General features: G+C 34.0%; 1 protein-coding gene across 1 annotated transcript in view; it reads right to left on the bottom strand.

The window, feature by feature from the left end:
- Positions 1-3,710: 3,710 nt before the first annotated feature.
- GRIK2 (glutamate ionotropic receptor kainate type subunit 2) overlaps positions 3,711-25,775 on the bottom strand; it is a 790,978-nt gene continuing 768,913 nt past the window's right edge. The window contains exons 15-16 of the mRNA XM_027855426.1: positions 20,314-20,564; positions 3,711-3,875 (exon numbers count right to left, since the gene is read on the bottom strand). Of these exons, the coding sequence (XP_027711227.1) occupies positions 3,711-3,875; positions 20,314-20,564 (416 nt within the window). The remainder of the gene's footprint in view (positions 3,876-20,313; positions 20,565-25,775) is intronic.

Raw genomic sequence — 25,775 nt, 5'->3', positions numbered from 1 at the left:
GTGCAATGCAAAGAAAAAATAGTATAGTTGGCCTAGATTTTGGCAAAATATTTGACAAAGACTTGCATGAAATTCTTATAAGCAAGATGGAGAGATGTTGACTAGATAACATACTAGGGTGATTTCAAATCTGGTTGAATGATCAGATCTAAAGCTTAACTCTTAAAGTGTCAGTGGTGATTTGTAGAGTTATTTCTAGTGGAATAATCCAAAGACTTGTACTTTTCCATGTACTATATATCCAACTTCTAGCAAGAATATGAATGAAGGTATAGATGGCATGCTTATCTAATTTGTGGTTGATACAAAGCAGTAAGAAAAAGCTAACAAATAATGGTGAGAGAACTTGTGATTGTTGGCTTTTCAGGGGAATATGGTCCTTTAGCATGGAGAAGATAAGAATTAGGGTGGAGGGAGGATGATCACTGTATTTAAGTCTTTGAAGGGCTGTGGAAAGGGGATCATCTTATGTTTCCTGACTCCTAAAGGAAGAACTGGAACTACCCTGAAGAAATAGTCACAGATTTTGGCCAATTAAGGCAGGGGAGACTTCTTAACAATTAGGAATATTCTAAAGTGGCATAGGCTCCTGTGGTAAATTCTGGCTTTTCAGTAACTTGAGATTGACTCCCTTGGAAGAATATTATAAAATGTATTATTGCTCAGGTAGGGGGAGGGTTAGATGATCTCTTAAGTCCCTTCCAAATCAGAATTTCTATATTTCTATGATTCATTGCTAGAGATCCTAGAATAGCAATATACATTCTGCCATACCACTTTCTGTCCCTTAACAAATAATTTAAGGGTGAAAAGTAGCATTTCTTTTAAACCTAATCCATGCCTCTTAGTATGGAGTTTAGGAATGGGAGACTGTTAAAATTTATACCTGGTAGTAATGATCTTATGATGGTCGTAATAAACTTTATAGTAGTTTGTGTGATATCTATGTCAATATACAAATGTGATCTGTCAATCTATTATCCATCTCTCTATATGTTTCTCTACAGATATACATACATAAAAGGACATATAAAGATGAATGGATCTATATTAATAGATGGTATCCATCTATTTATATAAATCTATCCATAAATATATGTACATTTATCCATCTAGAGCTATCTATATATGAATATACATTCATATATATTACATATGGGTACATTCATATAGATCTCTATTTATATAGATCCATCCATCTATCCAATCATCTACATAGATATGTATCCATCTACCTATATGCATATGTGTATTCATCTATCTATCTATCTTGCTACCTTTTCCCTTTCATTTATCAAAGATTTATTAAATATCTAGGGTACATGGAACTGTGGTTGGCAGTGGAAAATATATAAACTTTAAGGACTTGGTCTGTATTCTCAAGGAACTTGCAGTCTGACAAGCATTAAACTTTAAAGAAGGAGAAATTGATGCTGGAACTTTCAGGTCTTCAGTTGTTCTATGTTTGTGAGAGAATGGTGGGCTAGAGGAAAAAGAATAAAATATTTTCTGAGAAGGGCAAGAAGTAAATTTATATCTTAAAAATTATATTTTGGAATCTATTAGAAACCAAACTGAATTAGGATGGTAGTAGTAAATGAATATTCTCACCAAATCTGAAAACTGAGCTTAATTATTCCTTTCCGTGCTGAGGTTAAACCATCATCCTGTTGCAAATGGGCATCTAAATGTGGAGAGAAGTGCAATCTCAAACACAGGATAGAAGACCACTGCAATCACTTGGCACAGCAGCCTAATGATTTCAGGAAATAGCATTTTCAGGAAATATAAACATGAGTTGTAGTACCTAAGAGGCTACTAACTGACTGTAAACATGTACAAGTCACTTCATCTCTCTATTACTCACTTTTTTCAATTGTAAATAGGAGAGGCATTAGTCTGGATGACCTATAAGGTCCTTTCCAGCTGTAAAAATCTGGATCTACAATACTATTAATCATCACCAAAGGAAATATTGAGGGGGTTGTGCCTGCCAGTAGGTATACTTCCTCCATCTGGTCATTAATTTCCAGTTGCATAAAATTCATCTTTCCCTGTCTCCTAGTAGCTGCATTCCCAGCAACACTCAGACTGTTCTGAATCTCTCTTCTAATCAAGTGTAGGGGAGCCTCTAATTCTCTTGCATTCCCAGAAAAACAGAGAGCCCAAACTAAAAGTAAAATGGACATAATTTTAATGATTTTGTTTTAATTTTGTGCATTGGATTCAAACAGCAAACTGTGTGCACTCAACTGTTATCACAATGTGGTCAAGAGGTCTGTGTCTTTTACCATTTACACACAATTGGTCATTACAGTATGTCATCAGCCTAGTGGAAACCAGGGGTGTAGCATGGTAAGCAGTGTTGGTAGTGCACCTAGCTTTTATATTATCTAACTTGAAAATATTTCTCTTCTATGATTCCTTTTCTTGATAAAAATAGTTTTCACCAAACGTTGGTGGTGCACACGCACTACCATTCATGCTTGACATCACACCCCTGACGGTAACGCATGTTCTTATTTTTTTGTTGATAAAAAGTATTACAAAAATTTCCATACAAAAACTATTTTCATAGAAATCTTGCATTTCCACAAATAAACCTGAACATTTTTTTTTGAAAAAAAAACTGCTCAAGAATTTTGTTCATTTTAACACTGTGACTGTATTGATAAATGCAGTCCACGTAAAAGTTCTCCCGCTTACTTCTTGTAGGTGACTAATCTCATTTCCACTATTGTTGAGAACTGCACAGGCTCCATTGAGTTCAATTTGCAGCAGGAACAAAGGTCTGGAAACCACGAGATGCTAAAATGTGAGCCTTCAATAGTCCATGTGACCACCAAATCCCCACCCCTATTTCCCCCTTTCCACAATTTAAAACAAGATCACTTTAATAGTGAAAGGTTACAAAATACATCCTTTTTAACTCAGGAAAACTAGGTCAACTGTTTGATTGTTGGCTTTCATTTTTTTTTTCATTTTACTGGGGAAGGGGTGTCTGACATTACATTTTCTGGCTTGGTGAATTTAAGAAAATCATTATTGCCTTGGTTACCGACATTTTTATTTCAGTCAGTGACACAGACAGTCCACAAAGCAGACACAAGTCCACTTCATATTCCTTTTATGAAATTCAGATTTGCTTTGTGTTACAATATTTTTTCACATCCAATAAACACATATTGTCTATTCAGATGATTATTATACTGTGCAGTTGGGGGCCAGTAACCTCACCACCTCTATATCTGAAAGTTCAGAAGAACATATTGTATCTTGTTACACTACAGATTTTGCTGATTCCAAGTCTTTTTTATTTGTTTAATGACTCCTTGAATGACTGCCCCACTAAGCATAGATACTCCATCTCCTGGCCACTGATGAACGTCCAAGGGAACCTGTGATCTCACTGGACTGCATTTGAAACTGGCCACAAACCTCGTATATCACATTCATTCAGAAGAATGGTGGAACCCAGGATAAACAGTGTAACCCCGCAGAACTTAGTTGATCCATGGTGCTTGTGAATCGAGTCTGACCATTGCAACTGCTTAGATCATAAGAGTCTTGAGTTCATAGACACAGCGGCATGAGGTAACTCATTTTATTTTGCACAGGTTGCATATTTCCACAGGAAACATTCTCGCTAAAGTTGTTTGGAAAAAAAAAAAAGACGACAGTTTGTGCTTGGGCATTTGGGTCTCCCAGCTTTATGCCATGGTTTCTTTCCCTGGCAACCTTCTGTCGTTAAATGTGTGCATGTTGATAACTTCTTCTGTTTTCACAATAACAGGGGCCTGGGGTTTGTGTTTTAACCGGCGCTGACACTTCAGAGACATCCTCAGCTCTTCTACCATAGCACTACAGAAGGACCTCTATGGAAGAAAATTGGAAAAATCATTAGAAGTATAAACCTGTAATGTCAAGAAATCATCCAGTATAATGTTGTAAATTAGTAAACTTGGCAACTGAGGAAGATTTTTTTTTTTAATTTTAACCTGAAGGTGGAATGAAGCTACTCTTTTACATATGCATCATATAATATTTAAAATGGTTCAACAAAATGAGGGGGCCCATTGAAAATTTCATCTTGTCCCTAAAACTGTTTATTTTGTGGGCACAGCTAAAGTCTTTATTCTCTACACTGGCCACCCTGCCCTCCCCCACCAAAAACAAAACAAAACAAAATAAAAAACAAAACAAAACAAAAACAAAACCCTAGGACAATGCTTTGAATATAATAGGCGTCCAATAAATATTTGTTCAATGGAATTAAAACAAGTGCCTAGTTATGTATATAATACGCATATGGACATACAGTATATGTATGATTTGGGCAGATGCTTTGTAAAAATAGTTTATGACTCACCAGAAGGTTTTTTATTCCACTGCATTTTAAATACACATAAAACCAGAAAGTCTTTTTTTGTACTTAATTTTAAATAATAAACACTTGATTTCTAGCAAATTGAGGTTAAAAACTCTGCGGTAATTTTTTTTCCTTAATAAAATTACAAAAACACTAAACCATGATAGAAATGGGTCACAGCTAGCCCCCTCATATTTCTACCACTTGGTGAATATACATATACATGTATATTATATATATGGGATATGTATGTGTATACACACTTATAGAGAGTATATATATGTGTGTGTGTGTGTGTTTGCATATATGTGTATGTGTATATATGTATATATACACATACATATATGTACATATATGCATATATGTATCTAATAATTTGATGAATAGAAATTGAGCTTGATTTTCAACACGAAAAACAAAGTATCTTGGTTTGGGTATTCTTAAGCCACCTGCATTAAGGGAAAAAATGGTGGTAACTTCATAGTTGCTATACTAGGTGTTAAAATCTAGTTTGTTTGTTTTTTTCTTCCTTCATTTTTAATAGATCAGCCACTGTATGTTGAAATCTCAAACATAAGACTGGAGTCCATGCCATAGAGACATTTTTGAAATGTCAGACAGAATCAAACACAAATCCCTTTCTCCTAAGTATTTGAACTTTAGAGTGGCATAGTCCTACAGTGGGTCTTATGATAGCGTGTTATTTTAAGTATGACATAATTCTAATTTTTTGAAAATTAAGCCATTCTAATTCCATGATGGAAGCTTCTGAATATAATATCATATATGTATGTATAGTCTTATTTTTTCACTTTTTGTCTAATTACTTTGACGTTTCCTAGAACTTCGATGAAGAGCAACATATATTGTTTGTAGCAATAATAACTTAGATGTGCCTTTTATACTTTCCAAAACATTTTTGCATCTATTTTCTTACTTGATCTTTACAAGAAACCTTTTAAATATCTTAATTTTATTATCATTTCCATGACAGCATTTAAGAAGGACCTGAGGCCCAGAGGGGTTCAGTGACATGTTAAAGGTCACATAGAAAACTAACAGCAGAGCAGAAGCTAGACTATATGTCTCCTGAGTCCTAGGACATTATTCTTTTTTATTAAACTATGTTGCTTTCAGTAAGACCTTCTTTATTATATACATGGCTTCCAGTTTCTGTAAATTATATCAATGTTACTAGCAAGGTAAAATTTGTAGTTACAAAGTGATTTACATACATTATATAATTTGATCTTTAAAAAGAACTGTGAACTAGCCAAGGCAATTATCCCCTTTCTCTAGATAACAAAACTGAGATTTAGAGAGGATAAATTACCTGCCCAAGGTGACACACCTAATAAAAGGCAGAGTTGAGATTTGAACTCAATTTTATGAACCCATTTATTTCCACTGAATAACTTTGCTTGGTTTTTTGGGGGGGCGCCCTAGGCAATGGGGTTAAGTGACTCACCCAAGGTCACACAGCTAGTAAGTGTTATGTGTCTGAGGCTGGGTTTGAACTCAGGTCCTCCTGAATCCAGGCTGGTGCTCTATCCACTGCGCCACCTAGCTGCCCCCCAAATAAGTTTTTGTGACTCATATCTCTCCCTACTTCAAATTATTTTTTCACACAATGGTCTTATTTGTTAAATTTAATAGAACCAATATAGATTAAGCACCTATGCACAAGGCCTTGTGTTAAGCAATGAGGGTATTACAAAATATAATTAGACATAGTCCCTGCCATTAAGAAGCTTATAATCAAATAGCCATTTTCATGAGACCCTTCAGATTATAGGTTAATATTTCCAAATGTTATCCTCTTTTCCCACTGCCATTCCTATGTGAATCCAGCTTTATTTTTTGTTTCTACTCTGCATGGTCTCTTTCTGTTCTATCTAGTTCAGTCTCTTTCCTCTCCTCTGTACACATCTTTGTTCCCACTTGGTCAACTTTACTCATGCTGTTCTCTTGCTTCAACACCCAACTTCCTTCTCTATGTCAATTCTATACATTTTCTCTTCAAGATATGGCTAAAAATTTATCTCTTTGGAAAGCTTTCTGTAATTTACTGGGTCCCATGCTGATCACTTCTCTACATATTATGTTTTGAAAAAAGTAAAAATATTGTAAAGTACATTAGCACACATTTACAATAAAAGCTGGCATTCACATAGCACTTTAATCCTTAGGGAGTGCCTGTTCTCTAGTTGTGCCATGCATATGTGCTCCAACACCACTTCCACTCAAGATCAAGGACCATATCTTTCGGTCCTTTTCACCCCTCACAGCACCAAGATACTAGATGTGAAATATGCTCAAACAATTCTCGCTATACAAAGAGTATTATAGTCATGCACACATACTAAGTTTAGTTTTCAGTCAGCAGATAACTTTGAAAATTTAATTTTTAAGGAAGGCCACATTTGCTGGGTTGCCGGCTTCAAGAAATGTGTAAAGTAAAAACTAGATGAAAATCTAAAATCAGGTATGAACTATTTTTAATCACAAAAAAGCAACTGAGAGAGGAATAATATTAAGTAGTTTTAGATTTATTTTTTCTTAGGTGGACATAAATTTTTCCTGGTTTGACATTATTTGTGATGGAGAAGCGAGCTAATTAGGCTCCTATTTATCCATAGAACTGCCATAAACAATTACTTAGCACATATGGTATGTTCTCAGAAGTCAGTAGCCTATCTATTTTCATGGATTCAAAAAGTACAGAATACCTGGGGATGTGTCAATTGTGTATGTGGGTGTTTAATAACCAAGTATCAGCTTTTAATAATTACTTATTAACTATATGTTAACTATAACATGGAAGTACTACTGAGATATTAAAAGAACTAGAGGAAAGGACAAGGATGGATCTGCTACAGAGGACTAGGAGAAAACATGGATAAGAATTGTATATGGTAAGATAATGTCACATATCTAGCAGCAGAGTTGGAACTTGACTTAAATTCTGTTATTTAACCTCCTAATTCAGTGTTTTTTTTTGTCTTGTTTTGTTTTAGGCAATTGGGGTTGAGTGACTTGCCCAGGGTCACACAGCTAGCAAGTGTCAAGTGTTTGGTCTGAGGCTGGATTTGAACTCAGGTCCTCCTGACTTCAGGGCCAGTGCTCTATCTACTATGCTACCAGCTGCCCCTAATTCAGTGTTCTTTACCAGTGTTGAAGAAATAGGGGAACCTGCTTCCAAAAAGGGGAAAAGATAAGATTTTAAAGTTATTTGGCCTTGTTTTTCTGTAGAGTCATTTTGCAGAATTAAATATGATATAGTGACACAGGATTGAGATAGGAGAGGTCATGCAGTCCATGACTTTCAGTTTCCAGGACAGGAAACTGAGGGCTAGAGAATGTAAGGAATTTCCTTAGGGTCACACAGGTAGGAAGCAGCAGAGCTAGGTCTTCTGATTTCAAATCTATTTTTCTTTCCATTCTACACCATGTTATGGTAAAGTTAAAACTACATTTCCAACATTTTGTAAATTGAAAATCCTTGTGTGTGACTATTTGAGTTGTCCATTAAAAATAAAGTTGGGCATAAAAAAACCCCTCTCAACCTTAAATTCTGTGTCAAGCATTATCCAGAAAATTCTATCACATAGCTAGCTCCTCCAATATTGTTCTATCAAAAAAAAAAGTATCAAAGATTATTTTCTACTCAGTTCTGATCTTAGTCCACACTGGGAGATCAGTCTAGACAATTGACTATAATGAACCAATTAGTCTCATTAATATACTTCCAATTTCCACAGAGAAAGCACTCAGTTCTTTTGCTTTGCTTTTAATCATTTTCTAGTGCAGTGCAGCAGTGAGGTCTGTCATAATTATCATACGCTTGCTATGGAGAGCATGGACAAAAGCACTTCTTTTTCACCAAATTTTACTTAAAGAGATGTCTGTCTCTTTTTAGAGCATCCAAATTGTAAAAATAAGGAATGCAAATTTAGGCAATAGGAAGTATATATTTAATTTTAATCCCAGAAGAAAAATGTGTATTTCTCTTTTCTATTATTTAAAATGATCTTTAAAATTTCATTATTTATAATTTCACATCATCTTCCATTTTTTAAAATTAATATCAAAACTGCATTGAGCACATCTCAGGCTTTGTCTGAGGTGGTCAAACAATTATGGTGTTGAATTTTTCACTTTCAACTTACCAATCATTTTGTCTACAAAATGTCAAGCATATTGAGAGGCAACATGGTCTAGTTATCTATGCTATAGCTTTTGGCTCAGTTAAGTCTAGATTCAAACCTGTTTCTGAAACATTCTCACACTGTGACCATGAGTTAGTCACTTACCCTTTCAGTGTCCTGGTCAATTCTCTATGACTATAAATTCTAGAAGACTTGCTGATCTGCATTCGGAGCAGCATTTCCACACTGAGAGTTCCCTACATTTTTGAAATCACAGGTGCAGACAAAAACAAATGACAGATATCCAACTGTACCTCCATTGACTGGACTAATCATAGAATCACAGATTTTGACCTAGGAGGGACTTTAGAATACATTTATTCCAGCCTTCTCAATGTAAAGATTACAAAACTGTGGTCCAAAGAGATGCCAATTGTCTCCTGTTACATAGACATAGCCTTACAATCACACAGAAAATAAGAAAAGCAGATATGTACCTCAGGGTGTAAGATCCTAAAAATGTAAAATTTATCTGTCTGCGGTGACTCAAAGCATATAAGATTTTGCCATGTAGGCAAAACTATAAACTGGCATCATGGTAGGCACACTATAACCAAAGATCTGTTTGGCTGAGATATTAATGTAGCCACCACACATTTTCTAAATTTCCTCTTTGTAGATAGGTTATATCAACAATGTTTGTATCCTAAGCAACATTTGTACCCTAGAATTACACAAAGTTGAACCTTTAAAGACTTTTGAGGGACCCCTGAGCTACAAGAGGTATACTTATTGTAAAGTTAAGTCAAAGATGATTTTTAGAAGTTCAGTATTTTAGCATTCACTGAAGTAAAATTTGAAGACAATATTTGAATTTTTATTTGAAATAATTTTAATTAAATTTACAAAATAAAACAAAATCTGATAGGAACCCTAGACATTTTTGTCTGTTTTTTTTTTTTATTTTGTTGTTGTTTTGGAGGAAATTGAGGTTAAGTGACTTGTCCAGCGTCACACGGCTAATAACCATCAGACGTCAGATTTTAACTCAGGTCCTCCTGACTCCAAGGCTGGTACTCTAGCCACTGCACCACTTAGCTGCCCCTCTGGCAATGTTTTAAAGAAAAGTTTCCATTGACTCTAGACAAAATCATAAGTTTAGTTTTTCAAATTGCCTTATTGTCAAAAAGATAAGTGGTGTCATTTCACAAATGATAATGAGGATGTCTTTTTTAAATGTCAAAAAATAAATGACTGAGGTTCTAATCATTCACATAATAGATATCAGAAAAAAAGATTAAGGGTAAAAGTGTGTTGATCATTATTTAAAATTCTCTCTTATTCTAAGTCTAAAAATGGTTTGGCAGATTTTGCGAACATATTAGGTTTTTAATCACTAAACTTACAAGATATCTAAAAATAAGAGTTGTGATTTTACAACATTAGGATACAAAAATTCATTTGGGGCTAAAAAAAAGTACCATTAAAAATCAATTAATACAGTGCAACTGAGAAGTTAAAAGAGCATGCATATATATATAATATACATATTGTTTTTCTAAAATAATTTGGGTTTCAACACTTTTAAAATACCACTCTACAAGGGACTGCAATGTTTATATTTATTTTTATAGACCTCTATATATGAATAAAGGCACAAGGTATTAGACAGAGGGGCAGCTATGGAGTCAAGGAGATATGGACTTAGTCTTATATCTAATACAAACTAGCTATATGACAATAGGAAAATTATTCAACGTCTTATTGCCCAAACTGCTCTTTAACACAATAAAGTATAGACAAGTTGTCACTCCTCACCAGCATAAGGATTTTCCACACTGGAAATTTCCATACGGGTAAAAATCACAAGTATAAACATATACTTATATGCCCACATACCCACATACTACACAAACATAATGCTTATACATCTGTAATTTAGAAAAGTGATTAGAAGAAACCATACTAATTCTCCATGATCCAATATAATTAACTGTTAACAGTTTTCTTAGATAACAAAAATATTTCTAATCTTTATAAATATAAATATTTGACAGTGTTATATGACAATATGAAGCATGAGTGTGAATAGAAATGCAATACAACAGAAGTAAGGTCACATTCTACCTTAGTAATTGATGTATCTGAATTTTTTTCTGAATTTAAATTAACCCTTAAAAGCAAATCACTAGATTAATTTTAATTCTTTTTTTTCCTTTCTAAATAGTAGTTTTAACATTATATAGAGCAAGGAAATGTCATAGGATTATGAATTTAGAGATAGAAGAGACTTGGAAAAGTCATTAAGTCTCTTTTACTTTATTGACAAAGAAAACAAGGCACCGGGAGGTTCAAGGGTTCAGTGGCACACAACCAGTTTAGCTCTAAGCTAGGATCTTAAATCTTTCTGATTTCAAATAGAGTTCCTCCCCCACCTCTGCTCATATTACACTGAGTGTCAATGCAGTGAGGTCTGTGTCATAGATTTAGAGTTTGAAGGCACCTTAGAGATATTTAGTTCAAGATCCTCGAGATCACAAAAACACTATGTGGGAAGTCAAAAATTTCAATCCAGGTCTTCCGGTTCAAGGACCAAAAGTCTTTACCCACTACTAGATCTGCTTCTAAAATGCTGGCCCTCCCGGCCTTTTTATGTTGTTATATGTGAATGGCAAGTTATTTATGTTTTATATTGCTATCAATTGAAAATATATGAAGGCTCTTAGCACAATTCCTGCCATATAGTAGGTGATTAATAAAGGCTTGTTCCCATCCCCTTTCTCTACTATTATGCTTTATTTTTAAAAGCTTCTTTAAGAGATTTTTTCATGGAAAACTGTAAAACTATAAAACTGATTGTAGATTGTATACCTACTTATTGAGGAGTTAATTTATTTTAGTTTTTCATGTCATATTTTAAGTCCCGTCCAATTTTTTTAAAGAAACAACAATCACTATCATCCTGCATTTATCACAGGTTTTGGATCAATGTTCTATTATCTATTAGGATAAAGCAATATTATTAGTTATTTTTGCTCTGGAATTCTGAATGGTATCTAGTAAGGATCTGTCAAACTAATCACTATGACCCAATGAGGAAAGACAAATTCTCAGAGAAATGTTCCTTATTAGACTTTAAACCAATAAATGTAATTAAATAACATATAATTGGATATACCAAGTTTGACACACAAATTTTGGGATGATAAAAAGGGGAAAAGTTTTTATACACATACACATACACGCACACAACATACATACATATATATACATATATATGGATGTATATAGATATATGTAGATATATATATCTGTTCCAACTTATGTTGCTTGAAAGTTATCAGCCTTCAAAACTCAATTCAATTTAACAAGCACTTATACAGCAGCTAATAAATTCCAGAATAAAAAGACAAAATGAATGCTACTACAGTGTGCCGAGCACACAGTTGGTGCTTAACAGATACTTGTGTATTGCTAACAAGCTTAAAGTCATATGTATTTAATAGTAATGCAGACTAAAAAAAATGTCAATATGAGACATTTAGAATATGACAGAGAATCTTTGACCCACTTACTCAATTTACTATCAGCACAGGGTGAGGACAAACCAAGGGAAGCATTTGCACTCTAGGGATCATAGAAATAGTTTGCTAAAACTCTTTTATTTAACAGAGGAGAGAAACTGAGGCTCAGAAAGATGAAACTTAATATGATAATCATTGGAAGATCCAGGACCAAAATCCAAGCCTCTTGACTTCTAGCACTTCTCTTTCTACAATACCCTTACTGATTCAGGGGAAAAAAAATGATATTGCTTCTCCACAGAGGTAGAAGGGAATCTTAGGAGCCATTGATTCCGACTCCCTCATTTTACAGATAAGAAAAATGAGCTCCAAACTGGCAAAGTTACTTGTCCATAGTAACACAGGTAGGAAGAGTCAGAATTGGGATCTGAACCCAGGACCTTGCAGCTAAAAGGATGATCTTTCCATTGTCCACTGTACCAAGGTAACTTCCACAAGATAAACTCCATGATGATTACTTGGAAACTAGTCTTTTAAAAATGACCTCTTCCCCCCTTTATGTTCAATCAGTTAGGCAAAGGAAACTAGGGGAAAGGGATAAGTTAGTTAATTTTTCACCAAGTAGAGCCAAGTGAACCAGAAATGACAATTAATTATTCTTTAGCCCCACAATTTCCACACTAATAAATATATAAACAAATGATTAAAACAGTCTCTGAAACCCTGCATATCACAGAACATTGGCTCTATATAATCATGTTGAATTCTGCAAATACAATGAGACAGAGAAAAATGGGACATCATTTTCCATTTTCACTTTTCCTATTTGGGCTTACAAAAAAAATCAATAAATAAGGTCTAGTATGCTTCAACCCTATTGTAGTCAATATGGCTGCGAAACATATTTTGAGAAAAAGCACTACTAATCACCACCTTCTGGCTTGTGGATGTGGTCATGCAGATGAAATAAAAACCTATCATTCAAATAACTAAAGCATAATTTGGTTATGGATCAACGTTGCAAATATATCTAATTTCATAAGGCAATAATTATACTTAGCTTTAAGTGAAAATTATTTATTCGTGGAAATGAAAAAGAATCACACAGAGTATTTGCTATTATATCTCTGTAGGAACATGTGAGGATAAGTAAGGAATTTTCTGGCAAATCTGATATATAATCTGTATATCCTTCCTTCCTTTTCTTTCTTTCCTTTCTTCTTTCGTTCCTTCCTTCTAGTCTTCCTTACTTCTTTTTTTCCTTCTTTTTGTCTTCCTTTCATCTTTCCTGCATACATTTTGGTTAATGCAATCCCCCAAACTCCTCAACTCTCTCCTCTCATCCTCAGGACTTAGGGCCAAAATAACTCAAAAACTTCTTGGGCCTCCCATCCTTTACTTTATGTAGTACGCAGTATAGCAAAGAAGATTGTTTTGAAAGGTAGAGGATAAGAATTCTAATCTTAGCACTGCACTTTCGTAGACAGGAGACTTTAGGCAAGTCACTTAGGCTTCGTGAATCTTAGTTTTCTCATCTGTAAAATGATAATAGTAACACCTGTCCTGGAGTTATTGTGAGGTTCAAATGAAATAATGTATATGATAATGTTTTGAAATCTATGAAGTGTTACATATCTATCTTAGTCTAGTTTCTGAATCAAAGACTTGCCAAAAAGAGGCTTCATGGCTGTACTTCAACAAACATAGTCAAATGATGCTTAACACTCCAAAATCCCTTGTGTTTTAGGGGCTTTTATTTAATATTTTTTATGTTGTCATTACCTTGTTGATATAGAACTTTAATTAAACATGTTTATTTTAGAATCTACATTTTTATTGCATATGAACAAGAAGCTATCACAGAATTATAGATTCAGAACTAAAACTGATTTGAGAAGTCCTCCAGATCAACCTTCTCATTTTACTGAAAAGGAGACTGAGGTTGAGGGAAGTTAAGTGATTTGTCCAATGTCATACAGTTAGTTAAGTGTCTGAGATAGTATATGAATTCAGGTCTTCCTGACTACAAATCAGAGCACTATCTACTGCATGCCCTAGTTGCCATAAGCTCTTAAATAAACGATCAATGGAAATATAAAGATGTCCAAAAGGAGAGAGAGAAAGAGATAAATCTACTATTTGGCCAGGTTTTATTCTGACATTTTCAAATCTGAAAGAAAAATGTCATAATAGTTTGTTTTTTGCTTATATTAAATCCAATGAATGAAATCTGAAAGGCAGTTAGGCTTCACACCAATGTGTGAACCTGGGGTTCTAGTTCCATCCCTTATTCACATTGGCTGGGCTACCCAGGCAAGTCAGTTTACCTGTCAGTGCCCCAGGCAATTCCATAAGACTATAAATTGCAAAGAATGTATCAAACTGGATATGTAGAAGAAATTCCACATTATCAGCTTCCTACACCTACAACAAGTCACTGTTTTGTTGGAAGAAAGAAAGAAGGAAAGAAGGAAGGAGAGAGAGAGAGAGAGAGAGAAAGGGAAAGGGAAGGAAGAGAAGGTATTTTAAGTTTTGTAAATGGCCACTAATTTTTTTAAAAAAACATTATTATGAATTATACAATTTTAACTGTCAGTGACCTGATACTTTAAAATATTCACAACCTAACCACAATAAGGTACTCCAGAACTTCCTTGCAGTTGTGACAGCTAATGTTTATAAGAAAGCAATTTTTGAGAAGGTATTTAAATACCACACTGCTCTCCTCTCAAGTTTCCTTCAAGGAGAAAAAAAAATACTTATGTACAGGGATCTATGAACAGCTAGTCAGAATTCAAGCAGAGTTTGCATAGAATGAAGGCAGGGCAATCTTAGAAAAATGCTTCCTGACATACCACACCTGACCTATTATCTTTCCCAAACTGCATGGTATATTGGCACTACTGTGAAGTTTCTCATTATCAGCTCCCAAATAGCAGTGTTTCATTTATTGTGCCTCCTACTTTGATGTACCACCACCTCCTACAATTTTTATTTAGCCCTGGCCTGGAAAATATACTCTTTCTTTTCAAATATATATATATATATATATATTTTGAAATTGCAGCCTCTGACAAAAAATGACTGTGCTTAGATTATCTTGGACTTGGTTTAGCAGATGACATAGCTGGCAATGTCAATTAAAATAAGCTAAAATGAGATGGTCTGCCAAAAAAAAAAAGCTGAACAAGTATCTTCATTTTTTAAGTAACTTTAAAGGACTCAATAAAAATGTAGGTCAGAGCAGCAATAATAGTAAAAGGGTTCTAAAGTTAGTCTGAAGAGATACTCTATTTGTTTTATTTATCTGATGGGTCATTAAGTTTATTTGAAATTACTTTATGTTCAAACACCAAAGAACAAAGGAAACCAAGATTTGGCTACTGTCATATCTGGGCTCACAGTTTCCGGGCCAAAACAGTTCAGAGAAGAAGAGCAACTTATCTCCCTAAAACAATTCTCAATTACAGGAATGTGCAAAACACAAAAATCTGTATGTAAGATTTCCTAAAGAGAAAGTAAACCGTTGGAGTTACTTCTCTGTTACACGTGAAGACAAAGCAGGAATCCATCTATCTATCTATCTATACCTTTTCATATGAATGAAAAGCAGAAATATCTATGAATCAAATGATGTCTCTCACTTAAAGGGTTTTATTTACCCTTTAAAAGGGAAGGGTTTTATTTTATTAAGAAATGTTAGTTATATCTATAGATATGTCTATGACTATATGCAACATATATAAATAAGGGAAGTCATTTTTATTTTGTTCAGATCTTTTAGAAATACCTGTAACTATAACCATATACATACAAACACATACCCTGCACTATAACTTTTGGGATACCCTGCATATTTATGAATAAAAGAAATGTGCATATTCACATATATAAGCAGAAGTGCCTAACTGGCACTATTAATTAATGGGACATTCAATAATTTTTAAAAGTAAAATAAGAAATCATTTGAAAATCCTCATATTAGGGAGAAAATATTTTAACGTAAATTTTACTGGATAATTTTTAGATCTTTCTGCCTAGAAAAAGTATGCAGCTTCAATCAAAATTAAGATAACAAAATGAGAAATGTAACAAATTAAACAAAAGACAAAAATAAATCAAATATATGCAAGTTTGTTGAAATGAACTTCTATTTCTCATATTTCCTCCAAGATTGACCTTTAAGAATCAATATAATACAATAAATGTGAGTTTTTATCAAATACAAACACTTGCTCATTTTATGGAAAGATGGCTTTATGTAACAAAATACTTCTTAATAGACACTATAGTTTGTAGTACAAGCACTATAAAAATGTTTGACTTTTAAAAGTTTTAAATGCAATAAAAATAACAGACATGTCAGCACACTAATATTTAAATTTTAAAAAAATCAAACAATTAAATGATTTATTATAATATAATACACCATCTTGTGGTTACTTAGGAGGAATGCAGTTCATGTTCTCAAAAATTTCAATGTCCACACATTTCAATCACATTTCAACCTTTTTAACCTCACCTCATAAACACTTTTGAAGTCTTAGAGTGCTCTAAATTTTTATACAACTGGAAAATATAAAAATAATATATTTTTATTTCACCTACCATTTCACAATATATGAGCTATCAGATTCACCTGATTTGTTTCCACTTTTAATTTATAAATAATAGGCAATAATCAGCAGACCAATGAAAAAAGTGTTAATTATGAACACAGCTATAGCATTAATTCACAGTTTGAAATGAAACTGGGATGTGAGATTGCAATTTTTGAGCATGTATTGACTTCTGTTTCTAAATTTAAAAAATAAATACAAAACCATGACTTTGTTGCAGCTACAATTTGGAATGTTACTGATAAATAAGTATTGATAAGTTGAAAGTAAAGTAATTAGGTAGGTAGATATTAGATATAATTTAAGTTTTCTGAGGACTCAAGCTGAATATTATACATCTCTGTACATCCCAGTTATCCCGTATATATTAATCACTCAATAAATATTTGCTGTATGAATTAATGAAGGAATGAGCACATGTTTGCTGAATACCCATGAACATTTTAGTTGTATATGGAATGCAAGTGATATAAGTTAAATGCAATTTTTAATATTGTAAATGAGCTTTTTTTGTTAATTCAAGTTTCATGCATATTCTTTACAGAAGTCCAAGAGTTTTTTTATAGTGTGTTTTAATAAATCTAGTAAGTTGTAAACAAGCAGTCAAGTACAATATAATAAAATAATATTTTCTCAAAAAAAACAATAAATAATGAATGTCAAGAAACTAATGTATCATAATAAATAATGTGGTTGATAATTCTTCTATTAGGCTTTTGTTTGTTTTGCTTAGTGCTTTTTATCAATTGTGCTGTACACACTAATAGGGCTAGAAAAAGATAACTTCATTTTTCCAAAATAATGTTTTGTTTTGTTTTTACTTCAACTCTGTACCTGCACCTTTCTCAGCACCTCTCCCGATGCCTAGCTAGTATAGTTTAACATTTGTTAAGGGTTGTATAATGGGCTATATTTGTGAAATAATTTGTTTCCTTTTTAAGTTCCTCAATTCTTACTGATACCCTGTATATGTATATTAGGGGAGTTCCCCTATTTTTGAATGTTTTTTGTATTTGTTCTTACAATAACTTTGAGATTTTCCTTCCTCCTCTGCTTCCTAAAGGAAGATCTGAGAATGAATCATTTCCAGCTGGAGGTCAGTGTACTTTCCTCTAATCCCTACTGCTTCTGCTCAGGATGTCACAAAGAAATGTGCTGAAACAAAATATGTGGCAGGTTTTACCCTTTCAAACTAATTTCTACTATGCAGTCTATCCCTTCCAAAAACATGTTTACCCTCATATAAAAATAGATGTGATATGTATATTGCTTGTCGGGAAACCTTCAGTGAATTGAAAAAAAAAAAGAAACATTTTGAAAAGTTTCCTAACTTTACCTTTCCCCAAAATAATTAAATTAGGAATATTTTTTTTGCCAAATTAAAATGTTCTGGTGAAAGCAAAGCAAAGTTTTGTGTGACTGTATTATGTCAAAGTTTATTAATGGGGAAAAATCATACTGGTTATTTGGTATAGCAGAAAGGAGCAGGTTATTTAAATAGATTAAACATCCTCTTTTGATTTGTAGACTATACTAAGTGAAATTAGAGTTATACTTCTCATTTTTCAATTATTCTTATCATTGAAGAATATAAGTTACCTTTCAAAGGTATATAGATCATCTAACAAGGGTTATTAGCAAGAAACTAAACATAAGAGTTTTTTTAACTTAATTTATGATTTTAAATGTCCAACTACTTGACACATTTCTGTGTATATAATGTGGATTACAATACAAATCTTTAATGGAAAAAATGATATTGTTTTGGAAATTGAAGAATTACAGAAGTATACAGGGCCCTCCAAGGTCATATTACTCAACCACTTACCTCAAACATGAATCCTATTTTTTTTTAAAAAGGTATTTGTTTATGCTCTTAAGCATAAATGTTAGGTATTAACATTCAGGGATGCCCTTACTATAAAGGAAAAAAAAAGACTAATTTATCCTTAATGACAAGATTACTCAAATGGATGAGGTAAGAGATGTTTCCACCTTGTGCACATGGTGCTTAACATATTTTTTAAAAGGCATAGAGTTGAATTTAAAACAAAGTCCATTAAGGTAAAATCTATACCTAGGTATTATGGCTATAATTATACATCAATATAACCAGCTAATTAAGTCAAACCCATGAAAATAATTGGCTGAATTTTTCATTTTTCAATAGGTTGTTCTGGTGTCAATAGGTACCACAATATACATACATATATCTATTATAAAACTTATCAAAATTATGTTTATTTTAAAACCAAAGATATTGAGTTATTTAGATCATTAAAATTAAAATATGGTGAACCTCTATTAAAAAATATAGGCCCAGGGACAATAAGTAATTGTGATATTCATGAATTATTTAAAAGAAATGAAAATGCTTTTAGCAACAAATTAAAAAAAAGTCACTTGAAAGGTACAAAGGCTCCAAAAGGTTGACACGGTCAGTTGCCCTGCAGTAGTGAAGGGCAATAATTCAGATCCTACTTATCTACACATAATTCCATAAAGCTTTCCAAATATTAAAGGAACTTGTGACCTCACTCTGCCTCAATATTTGACAGCTAAGCCTTTTAAAAGCAATATTAAGCCAGCAGTATTACCAAAAAGAAGTTATTTATAGATAAAGACATGAATCAACATAAATCCTGAAGGGTTAAAATAGCTTTTTAAAAAAAAAAAGGTAATAATGTTTATTTCCTGAACAATTTCTTTCTTTATAAAAAAAATACCTTGCAATATCTGAAAAGGAACCAATTCTATATGTGGAAAGATCCCAAGAATTACTATTCATGTGTACATGAAGAAATATAGCACCATAAATTGAGGGACTGACTGAGGTCACAAACTTTTCAAGGATGCAAAGACAGTTGAAAAGATACATTTTTGTTCAATTGACTGAGGAAAGCTTACGTAAAATATATCATGTTTAATGTATTAAAGTTCAACAAATATTCATGTTTCAATGTTTTTCTTTAGCTTTTACAGGTACATATCCATGTATTAGTGCAAAACTCTATATCAGTTGTCAGTTCTCCAAGGAAATAAGGAACCTAGAAATGATTATATTAGCAAAGCAGAACAAAGAAATATCCATGTTTCAGAAATCTATGAAAGTTACAGAAGATTAAATCATAATCAGCAGTAGATCCACAGTGATAATATTGATTTTACCCTTTAGAAATGCAACCAAAGCAATTTTTCCAAATGAAAATATTGTAGGAATGCAATCTTTTTCACAGACATTTCTAAGTTTTCTGACTCTACATTGATAGTCAGTTTTGCATCTTAATAACAGATTGATTTGCAGAAGAGTAATTTGTTTCCCACATTACAGTTTCAAGTATCTTCCTCTTCCATTAAATTAACTGCAGTGAACTTCCAGCAGTAAAAAGCTCTCTTTTTTCAGGCTTGAATAAGAGGAGAAATAGTCACTTGTCCTGAAAGCTGGCTACAATTAAACATATTAAAAAGAAATTAAAAATTGCAAAAAGTGATGCCTCACATCCTTTGTTGTGAACCTTTGTCACATAAGTAATATTAGACAAGACTATGAACAGCCATGGGACTAGGCAAATTTTTTGGCTGGTGAAATCATGAAGCATGGATTCTTTAAAACCCACGACAGTGGGCTGAAGTGGTAAAAGAACAATATTTACCTTTTCCAGTTGAGCATTTTTTTTGGATTTGTATAGGAACTCTCCAACTGCCACAAAGACTGAAAGCACCAAGCCTGCTGCTAAAACAATGAAGATGCCACCAATATTCTGGACTCCCAGAGCACTGGCTTCTTTACTCTCTTCCTCTGGACAGCCATTACCACGCCACCATTTTTCTTTCATCATATGAAGCTTGCCTTCTTCTTGGAGTTGAAGAATTGCTATGGTGATCTTATCTCGATATGGAGAACCTACAACATAGGAGAGTGTGTTAAAAAAAATCCTATTAACTATTTATTACCCTTAGAATTTCATAAGGAAAGGTTATCTTGGGAGAGGCTTTTGACTTTATTCTACTTATTATTAACATTCTACTTATAATGTTACTACCTACCCAACTTTACAATTCCATGATCAGAAATTATGGACTTATTTTTGATTCTTCCTTTTTTTTTAGCTGCTATATCCAATTAGTGACCAAATCTCACCAATTTCACATCCATGATATCTCTTAAACATGTTTTTCTCCTCTATAGTTCCACTTTAATCCCCTTAGTATTAGCCCTTATGACTACCCAGATGAACTGTTAAAAATATCCTAACAGGCCTTTCTACTTCCCTCTAATTCATTCTATATACTGATGCCAGATTAATCTTCTTTATATATGCATGTATGTATCTGTATACATATATATCTTGTGGTGTCATTCCTCTGCTTATAAATTTTCAGTAGCTCCCTATTGCCTGCCAAGCAACATTCAATTGTTTTTGGCTGGCCTACAAACCCCCTGCAATATGCTAACATTTTGTTCAGACTTATCTCATGTTATACTACTCCATATTTTTTGCTTCAAGAAAAGAAAACTATTGCTGGCCTTGTGAACATGTTCTGTGATTTCTAGCTTCTATCTTGGTCACACTAATACTTACATCTACAAAGTTGTCCTTTCCCTACTTCTGATTTTTAAATCTTGCCCATGCTCTAAAATCCATCTCAAAAGTCACTCACTTTAGAAAACCTTTTTTCCCCTACTGATGGGTTGCAACCTATGACCTTGCATTTAAAACTGCAATTATATGATATCATATAGTATTATATGTTTACAGTTAGTGGCACATATGTTTTATCTCCCTACTAGATGGCAAAATCCGTAAGGGTAGCCATTTCCTTATTTAAATTTTATATCCTCACCAGCACCTAACATAATTCTCTACACAAAGTCAATGCTTAATTTGAATATTTGTCGAATGAATGGATGAACACTTCATGCTCAATTCCATTATATAGGGAAAGAGCCTTGATTTTAACTGAAGAAATAATTTCAAGTTCCATAAGTCAACCTAAAGTCTCCCGCAAAGAAAGAAACAGTGGAAATTCAGAACTTGAGTTTTCTGTTTATGATTCACAGAAACCAAGGTTAGCTATGAAGAAATCATCAGAGCTTTTATTTATTACTACATACTAAAGAGTAGAAGCAATTGAATGATAACAATGCATATCCATTATTATATGTGAACTGTTGAATGTCTTTAAATAATATAGACTATTACGTGCTTCTTTCTGTTACCCTGAACAAGTCATTTAAACCTGTTTGCATAAGTTTCCTCATCTGAAAAAGGAGCTAGAGAAGGAAATGGCAAACTTCTCCAGTATCTTTGCCAATAAAATCCTAAATGAGGTCACAAAGAGTTAGACATGACTGAAAATAACTCAACAACAACAACAATCACAAGCTTCTTTCATGTTATTCAAGGTTGTGGGAGCTCTCATGGCCTGCAGGAAAGTAAAACCTATTGTTTCAAACTATTTCCAACCAGTAATATCTTTACAGCGAACTGGTCATATGACTGAGTTCTTACCAGGAAGGAAATGTATTTTCTTCTTAAATTTTAATTTCATTTTTTGAGGGTGAAAGACACAGAGAGGTATAATGGAAAATAAACTGTATTTGGAATCAGAGCACCTGGATTCAGATCCAGATTCCACTACTTACTGTAGGTATGACTTTGAGTAAGTCATTTATCTGCTCTGGGGCTGTTTCCTTGTTAGGTTAGCCTAGATAGCTTCCAAGGTCCTTTCTGGTTCTTAATCTGTTTTCTTATGATTCTACAAATATTGAAAATTCAATGTGCTGACATGTGGCATGTAGTCACCAGAAGCAAATAAATACTATGGAATATCAGAAAAGTTTTCTCTCCAGTTGCCAAGAAGGCTGAAAAAAAAGTGGAAATAAAGTTGCATATTTCCTGCCCCATGTGGCTCATCTGTACTGCTTCAGGTGTATTTCTTTCCCCCTATTTTCTTCACAAGTCAGTGCCAGTCAGCAAGTATATTGAAGACATGGACAATTTTTTTAAATTGTACATATAAAACTGATGTAGAAAACATGACAGATTTATTAGTGGTACTGCTGAAAATCTTGCTCCTTTGTCCTAGCTGCAGTAAGACAAATTCAGATGTGAGTGTTTCCTCATCAAGAATGCACAACTCTGCATGAGGACCTCAGAAGAAACACAGGAGACCGGGAGCAACTGGGCAAGGTTAGAGGCCTTGAGGCTAACTAGCTCTCCCCTTTCTGAACCCCCAGCCAGAATACTCCTGTAATTTAATCCTTTATCTGCTCTGAAAAGGGCAAAGAATATTCTACTAAGAAAAGTCTATGCTGGCAGCAGCAACTGCTATTTCATAGGAGAAAAGAGGGTTTGTTGTGAACTGGAAGAGTGAAGAATTAGTGAGGGAAATAAATCTTTGAAAATTGTCTTCTTAAAATTTGTGTGTGTGCATATATAAACTTATCAATGTTGTCCTCCATTTTCAGAAGAGGGGAGGAGAGAAGGGAGGGAGAAAAATTTGGAACTCAAAATCTTGTAAAAATGAATGCTAAAAGTTTTCTTGACATTAGGGAAAAATACTATTGAATTTTTAAAGTGTGTTCGTGTCTGTGTGTGTGTGTGTGTGTGTGTGAGAGAGAGAGAGAGAGAGAGAGAGAGAGAGAGAGAGACAGAGACAGAGACAGAGACAGAGACAGAGAGAGAGATAGAGAAAGACAGGGACAGAGACAGGGACAGAGACAGAGACAGAGACAGAAACAGAGACCGAGACCACAACTGCATTTATTTGTTTAAGGGAGAAATACATGAAGGGAGAAAGGATATGACCAAATAATGTACTCTTACATGAGACCACACCACTGTGTGATTAATTTTCCTACAACACTACTTTGTACATGTTATCCTCCTGCTATATTATGACTTCCCATTGCCTACAGGAGAGTATTGAAGACCCTTCAGTTTTTGTTTTTTTTTAATGCATTAGACAATGGGGATTTAAATGCTGGTTCTATGACTATAATCCCTATACTAGACATGTTACTTAACCAACCTCTCCGGGCCTGTTTTCTCACCTGTGAAATGAAGGGGTTGAACTAGAAGGGCATATCAGCAAACTCCTTTTAAAAATACTAGAGTAGAATAAAGTAAGCTTATTTAACCCCTCTGAAGCTGTCTTCCTGTCTGACCAGATCAAAAGTGAACCTGTGCTGAATCACCTGTTAGTGTTGTTCTCCTGCCCAACAAATGCACCAACTCCTACAATATTCCCTAATGACACTTCCCGCAGGGGCAGGGGAGAATAGGAGTACAACTCCTTCAATATCCCCTAAACCTTTATGGGGGCCAATCAAGGCAGGTACATGCATTCCTCTATGCATTACCCAAATCCCAAAATGGGTTCCCCACTCACTGACCAGTGCCTACTTGCTTTATAGGGCAAAAGACAAAGAATGCATCTTGCCAACATCAAGCTCACAGATTAACTTTAGCAATATTGTCATGACTTAGCACAGAGCAGGCATACGTTACGTCATCCCTATATCTCACTGCACAAGCATGGTGGAGATGTTTTCAAACATAATTCATGGGAAACATTATCTAGGATCCTGGAACTATTATGTAAAAAGGAATAACAAAATCCTCTTTATTCACACTAAAATTCACCTTACTGACAAGCCCAAAGAGCTTAAATGATTCACCCAAAGTTACATGAGATAGTATGAGACAAAGCTTGGAGGAGGTAAGTGGTATAGATGATAGAGTGCAGTACTTGGAATCAGGAAGACTTGATTTCGAATACTGTCTCAGACAATCACTAGCTATGTGACCATAAGTTAAGTAACTTAATCTCTGTCTGCCTCAGTTTTCTCAACTATAAAATGAGGATAATAATAGGGTTGCTGTAAGGATCAAATAAGATAATTCTAGGTGGCACAGTGGATAGAGTGCAGGGCTTAGAGTAAGGAAGACTTCATCTTCCTGAGTTCAAATCTGGCCTCAGACACTTATTAGCTGTGTGACTCTAAGTCACTTAACTTTGTTTGCCTCAGTTTCCTCATTTGTTGAATGAGTTCGAGAAGTAAATGGCAAACCACGTCAGTATCTTTGCCAAGAAAACTCCAAAATAGGGTCATGAAGAGTGAGACATGACTGAATAACAACAACAACATTTATAAAGCATTTTGTATAATTCCTGGCACATAGTAAGTAGGAGCTTAATAAATGCTTCTTCCCTCTCCTTCCTTTACTCTCAACTGTAAAATGGGATTAATAATAGCATTCACCTCCCAGAGTTGTGAGAATCAAATGAGATAATAAATGCAAAGTGCTTGAGCAACCTTGATGTGCTATCTAATTCTAGCTATTATTTTTATTAAAAGTTTCAAACTCCAAATCCACCATTCTTTTTATCATACCCTTTTGGCTCTGATCCACTGGAATCTATAATACCATCAAGATACTAGCCATTAACCACATCTAATTTTAGCTTCTACTGAACAGAGGAAACATGATCTTTTTTCAGTCTAAGTTAAACATTTGCTGAGTCATGCATATTCCCTATAAAATGAAGACACTCTGAAATTACAGCATCACTTCAGTTCTACTAGAAAAGACTTCTTTTCTCCCATCTGGCCTTCTGAAAAAAAGCCAACTCCACCATCTCTGCAATAACTCTTGCAGTGACAGGACTTGTAAGAATGACAATGTCTGGCTGATAAAGCTCGATGTGGTTGCCTTTCTGGAAGTGTGATTACCAAGCAAGACTTCACAGGGTGGTTACTTGGAAAGCAGACTTGCAAGTATGTATCAAGTTGGATGTAAGCCAAGTAAAATTTTGTGCCAGCTCATTTCTGTTCCTGGGTTATGCTGAAAGAATCACCATTTTAATTGCCAGCCTGTCATCCCTACTGAACTGCAAAAGTGTTCCAATGTCTTCAATAAGGCTATTTTCCCCTTAAAGTATCAACAACAAAAAACCCCCAAACTTAAGGAAATGTTCGATGGGTGCAACTTGATCCCTTGCCAGGTGCTCTTCCTGGTCCTATTGTGGCTTGTGCATATCATAATTTGCCACTGTGAACAAAGCCTAGTGCTCCTGCTATATACTCATGAAATAAACTGCTCATGTT

The sequence above is a fragment of the Vombatus ursinus genome, unplaced genomic scaffold, assembly GCF_900497805.2.
Source record: "Vombatus ursinus unplaced genomic scaffold, bare-nosed wombat genome assembly UNPS02000582.1, whole genome shotgun sequence".
Lineage (NCBI taxonomy): Eukaryota > Metazoa > Chordata > Mammalia > Diprotodontia > Vombatidae > Vombatus > Vombatus ursinus.
The sequence above is the reverse complement of the archived record's forward strand: the minus strand, read 5'-3'. Positions and strand labels throughout refer to the sequence as shown.